Source organism: Larimichthys crocea, unplaced genomic scaffold (assembly GCF_000972845.2).
Source record: "Larimichthys crocea isolate SSNF unplaced genomic scaffold, L_crocea_2.0 scaffold148, whole genome shotgun sequence".
Taxonomy (NCBI): domain Eukaryota; kingdom Metazoa; phylum Chordata; class Actinopteri; family Sciaenidae; genus Larimichthys; species Larimichthys crocea.
Genome location: NW_020852030.1, coordinates 1455154 through 1461373, shown reverse-complemented (window position 1 = coordinate 1461373; position 6220 = coordinate 1455154). Strand labels below are relative to the sequence as shown.

General features: G+C 42.6%; 1 protein-coding gene across 2 annotated transcripts in view; it reads right to left on the bottom strand.

Moving 5' to 3' along the window:
- Positions 1–4352, bottom strand: part of LOC104937450 (PDZ domain-containing protein 4) — a 36228-nt gene extending 31876 nt beyond the window's left edge. For both annotated transcript variants that reach the window (XM_027275540.1, XM_027275541.1), the window contains exon 1: positions 2951–4352. In XM_027275540.1, coding sequence (XP_027131341.1) covers positions 2951–3010 — 60 coding nt within the window. In that variant the 5' untranslated portion in view covers positions 3011–4352. The remainder of the gene's footprint in view (positions 1–2950) is intronic.
- Between the last annotated feature and the right edge of the window lie 1868 nt (positions 4353–6220).

Below are 6220 nucleotides of genomic sequence, written 5' to 3'. Positions count from 1 at the left end.
GGTCAGGTGTCAGCAGGTGGCAGCAGCTTTTCCACTCGACTGGTGATTTAGCTTCATTTCAGTTTGTTATGTATGAGGCAGCTCAGGCCTGCAGCTCCTCCATAAACATACACAGCAGTTCAAGGCTGAACACATTCCTTCAATGCTCCTGACACTGACTGAATCCTCTTTCTCGACACGCTGAGTGCTCACAGCCTACAGAGAGTTTGTTCATATAAAACATTGACTTCATTTATTCAGAGAGAGTTGAGCTGCTTTTTCTCTCACAGCAGCATCCTGTTTAACATTTACAGATTCTTTGTCAGAGGCACATGCAGACTGGTCTGTTTCTCTGCTGAAGGAATATCTGGATCATTATAAGACCAGCAACCACCAAACTGCTGCTGGTTTAAATTCATAGACCACCATATGAAGTCGCATCAAAAGGTGCATTTCTTGTTTCAGACTTGACACTTTGCAGAAAAGAAGCGCCTTACTGGATAGAAAATTACTGATAAATCATAAATGTATATAAAAAGTCATGAGGTCATGCTGGTGTTAAAGAATCTGACAGCTGTTGGAATGAAGGATCTGTGGTAGATCTCCTTCTTACATTGGTGGGGGTATTAGTCTGTTGCTGAAGGAGCTGTTTAAGGCCTCCACAGTCTCATGCAGGAGGTGAGAGGAGTTGTTTATGATGGATGTCAGCTTTGCTAACATCCTCCTCTCCCCCAATTCCTCTATGGAGTCTAAGAGGGCAGTAAGCAAGTATGAAAGCAGTGGATTCGGTTCAGCACCGTGGACAGCTCCAGCTGTTACCGTAGTGTACAGATAAACCAGACTTCAGCACCACGGACAGCTCCACCACTTACAGTATATAAACCAGACTTCAGCACCATGGACAGCTCCACCACTTACAGTATATAAACCAGACTTCAGCACCACGGACAGCTCCATCGCTTACAGTATATAAACCAGACTTCAGCACCATGGACAGCTCCACCACTTACAGTATATAAACCAGACTTCAGCACCACGGACAGCTCCATCACTTACAATACATATAAACCAGACTTCAGCACCACGGACAGCTCCATCACTTACAGTACATAGAAACCAGACTTCAGCACCACGGACAGCTCCATGTACAGCAGCACAGAAGCGTCCAATCAGCAGGTCGGTGTGGTTTGATCGGGGCTGTTTCAGTTCGAACAGTCAGATCAGAGTCATAAAAGAAGTATTCAGACCTTTTACTTGAGTCAAACTTAAATGTACAAATACTCAGTTTAAAGTAGAAGTACTGACATGAAAATATATTTAAAGTACCAAAGGTCAAAGTCTTGAAGCATGGCTCATTCCTGATTCTATATATTTTATAAATGGAGCGAGTTCAGGCAGACGACTCGACTCCACAGTCATCCAAGTTTTAAGATTGGCTCATGAGACCAAACTCAAACTGTCTTCTGCTGCTGCAATAAAACATTACAGTCATGAGATGTCTGAGTGAACTAGCCAATATTTAGTGATGATGTAATTATGTATTTTTTATATTGTAGCTTTACCTTTGTTTAAGGCCTCATTCTGTCGTCATCAGGCTTCGTTTTTATCCCCTCCTGTAAAAACTCTCATACGAGTTGTTCTAAAAGTTGTTTCTGTGTTAGTTTACATCAGAAACAATTCATCTCTTCATCTCCAAACAGGTCAGTGTAGCTTCTGTCCTTCATTTAGCTGCACAAAGCTAAGCTGTCTGTTTGTCAGATGTTAGCTGAGCTCAGTCTTCTGAGGTTTGAACCTGTAGCAGCTTTGTCTCCAAAAACAAAGGCAGAAGTCATGTGACAGTGTAAGAGTGAGGTCCAGACGATTCCGGAAAAAACCATAGACAGCTCAAATGTTTGAGGACTGACTGAGATGAAGTACTCCACCCTCATCTAATATCCTCTCCCAACAGAGTCCCTGCAAAATAGTGAACTCATCATGTTACACTCTGCTTCCTGTCCGTCTCTGGATATCTTCTGTCACCTCCATGTCTTTGTCTGTTTGACAGTCTGCACAGAACTACAAGTTATTTGTTATTGAGACACATTTGTCTTTCTCTATTTGTCCGACACTAACAGACGTATGTCATTTAATTTGAATGTTACACTGTTCATTAATCTTCTCTTCACAGCGAGAAGGTTCCTGGTTTGAAGCTCGCCTTTCTCTTTGTCTCTATGTCTCCAGCCTGATCCTGATGAGCATGAGCAGTTACAGGTAAAGGATAAATGTCGAAATGCTCTCAGCCACATGAGGTTTCAAACTGTACGATACAACAGACTGAACGCTGAATAGTGTTTGTATTTTAATCCTCGTCAGGTGAAACCAGAATGAATCAAATGTAAATAAACTGAAAGGAAACTACACGACTATTCTTCTTCATGGAAAGTGACTTTAAATGCATTCATGCGTCAGAGCATGAGCACACACACACACACACACACACACACACACACACACACACACACACTGCTTCCTGTCGAGTCCTCGGTGACTTTCAGCCTCCACTGGACAAAAAAACAGCAGAAATCACGATGACCTTTACAGAGTAACTAGACTAACCTGCAGTGATGAATGGAGCCGTAGTTTCCACTAGAATATCACACGCGTGCACACACACACACACGCACACACACACACACACACACACACACACACACACACACACGCATGCACACACACACTCATTCTGTTTTTCTCTTTGACCTCTTTGTTTGTTATTTTGTGTAAAAAATAAAAAAACTGAATGGTATGCGTCCAAACAGACACGTCACTGGTTGATTGACAGCCCTGATCAGATTTTTTGGTCATAATTATTGTTTGCAGATGAAAAGCGTTCAGTCCATCAGCAGTCTGAAGGTTTCAGGTTCAGGGTCACCTGAGGCGACACACCTGCACCGTTTCATGGTTTAACCTGTTCAGCAGCTCTGATTCTTACCTGGAACATGATCCTGTACTGCTCCTCCGGACGTTTGACCACACACATGTTGCAGCCCATGATGGCGTCTTATCTCGTCTCTGCAGGTCCCTCACGAAAATCCTGCTCGTCTGTCTGACCTTTAACCTCCAGGTGTGACGTCCTCAGGTGAGTCTCGATTGATCAGCCTCTGACCTTTGACCCACAACCAGGTCCAAAAAGATGTTTGCTTGGATTACTGTGTCCAAAGGTTAAAAAATATGAATCACATTTCAGATGAAGAAAATGAAAATTGTAATCCGTGCTGACAAAGATCCTCTATGTGAGAAGATTCCTGTTTGTTCTGTGTGGATCCTCAAAGATGAGTCAAAGACGTCGTCTTCGGGCTGTTCAGTGTTTTTCAGTTCTGTTGCTTTAGTTTTTCCCTCAGACGAGAAAAACTCCTCAAATGTGCTTCATGAAGTTTGTCAGTCAAACGTCTGTTTAGGAGAGAAAAAGCAGCTGTGAGTCGAGCTGAGTTCACTTCCTGTGTGTTTCCTCTGTCCTCACTGTGTGTCAACGTTTCCATGAAACATGCTTCGGCTCGGTTCTGTTGCTCTAACAGTGAACAGCTTCTGTCTGCTGTCCCGCGGGCGGCAAGGAGGCGAGCTGCTGTGTCTTTTTCATCATGGTGAAAAATTAATTTTTATTCATGCGCGACAGATTGTTTCAACCCTGCAGGGGAGCAGGAGGAGGAGGAGGAGGGGGAGGATGAAGAAGCTCTTGAGTTTGTGCTTCAAACAGTTTGTGGGCGTCCCAGAAAAAAGTGTTGGTGAGGAGGAGGGTGTGTGTGTGTGTGTGTGTGTGTGTGTGTGTGTGTGTGCTTCCTGAACGTGTCGCCTTGTGTGTTTTGATTCTGTTCCACCTACACACTGACCCTGACCTTTGTGTCAGTCGTGTGTTTTTCTGATTTTGCTGCTTTTCAGGTGTTTGATGAAACTAAATAAACTCTTTAATTTTCCTCCTGTCAAACTGCTGCTGAAAGTTTTCTAAATGTTAAATGTCTTCAGTCAGTTTTTGTCGTTGGAAACGAGGCCGTGATGATTAATAAGACATGAAGGAAAACTCTGATTTGACTTTAGTTCAATAATTCATCTGAACGCAGACGTGCAGTCTTCTCTCACAGCAAACAGAGCGCTGATTGATCCTGATGTGAAATATGAAATATTAGAAACAGATCAGTCTGAACTGCAGACTCTGATCTGAAGTCAAATATCAAACAACAAAAAGAGAACTCTCCGATATAAACAGCTGATATTAAATCTTTAATCTTGTTTGTGCTTTGAGGTGAAATCATACAAAAGTTTTTTTAGCACCTGAATTTTTACGTCACAATCGATTGATAATCTGATCAACTTTATTTTCATATTTTGTGCTTTAAAGTGATTTTAGCATTGAGTCAGATTCTGAAATAAAAACAGTTTGTGCTTCAGCGTTCGATAAAAGACGATCAGATTTATTTGGATTTGTTTTCTGAGGTCAGGGTAACGTCGACAGTTCCTGCAGTGTTTTTATCAAAAGTATTCAAAGTTTTTTGTGCAGTCAGATTTTACGTTGGTGCATCAGTAAAAGAGTTTCGACTAAACGTTGTAAAGACGTTGGTGCAGAGTTTTCAACACTTTTGGACTTTGTGGTTTAAAATCATTTCAAAGGTGGATCAACCTGAAGTCTGGTTCAGGTTTCTGTCTCAGATTCAGACTCTGTTCGTTTGTCTGAAGTTAGCTGGACTCTAAATGAACCTGTGCACTCTCTTCAGTTCTTTCTCTGCTTCTCTGATCGCCCACAGACGCTCGCAGAAAGACGAGAAACACGGTCAGCTGCTGCTGCTGTCACCGAGCATCACTTATCTGCTTTTATGAGTCGAGCTCTGCTTCTCTGCAGCTGTTATCTGTCACCAACACCTGCTTTGTACACCTCCAATCCTCCTCGGGAATCCTGTCAGCCACGTAAAAGCTGCACGTCAAGAAAAAGAGAAACACGAGGAGAAGAAAAGTGTCCAAAGGAGGGTTAAAGATCCAAAGCTTGCTGTGCAAACTTCATGGGTTCAGTGAATGTTCCAGAGCTTCTGGCTCTCTCTGTGTCTTCACATCCTTTGCTGACCGGAAAAAATCTATTTTGCTTCAATCCCCAAAAATCCTCCTGCAGGGCTGATGATCCAGAGATGTGCTTTTGTTTCAGCGTGTAACTGTGATGAAGCTCATTTTATTCTCCATGTAATTCCCCCAAATCCTCCTCCTCCTCTCCCAGGAGTCGAAGGCAGATGGAGGTGGATGGTGGATGGTGGTGGTGTTTCCTGAGGAGAGCTAGACGCTCCGACCGTCAGCCTTTCTCCTCCCTCTCTGCCTCGTCTTCCTCCGCTGCTCCGTCATTTCTTTCTCTTCAAAGGTTAAATCCGGCTTAGTTTCGCTCCTGGACACACAAAGACAGACAGAAAGCAGAGAGAGATTCTTAAAGACATGAACACACACACACACACACACACACACACACACACACACACACAGGCTTAGTGTGTGTGTTAGACGAGTTTTTGGATTTTTCTGTTCCTGCTCAGAATTTCAGATTTTGTGTCGGAGGTTCAAACACTGAGAAAAAGAAACAAGCTGAGGATCGACTGAAGGTTTTCCTCCAGCAGCTGGAGACGACTTCACAAGCTCAACATCTCTCAGACAGAATACCTCAGCCTGAAACAGTCAGTCAATGAATTCATCGATTGATCGATAAGTTCAGTGACTCCGAGGACAGTGACACAGAAGTCAGCTCTGTTCTTCCAGTTTTTGGTATTTGAACTCTTAAAAGATTCAAATGAAACAGAAAACAGTGACGAGGTCAGACGCTTTCAATCAACAGGAAACATTTGTTAAAGTTCGCTTCGATTTGCTGCTTTTCTTTGTCCGTTTAATATTATAGAAATATATTCTGTTGAGTTTTGGACAAAACTTAAACCTTAAATTTGACTTTTTCCTTCTTTCTTTCTTCCTGGACTCAGCTGATCAGTAAATGAAGCAGATGTTCTCATCACTGAAGCTGCTGCACAATAATTTAGATTTGAATCAGAAACAATAAAATAAACATTAAAACTAGAAATGATTTTTGAGAAGTCCAGACCCGACCCGGTCCTGCTGCTGCTCCACAAGAAGAAAATTTGAAGTGATTTGATTTTAATTTCCTGTTAAAGATTTCCAAGTTGCACCTTTCCAGATGTTTCAGGAAGCTTCCACTCCTTGATTTCCCCGGGGGAATCAGCCTCCT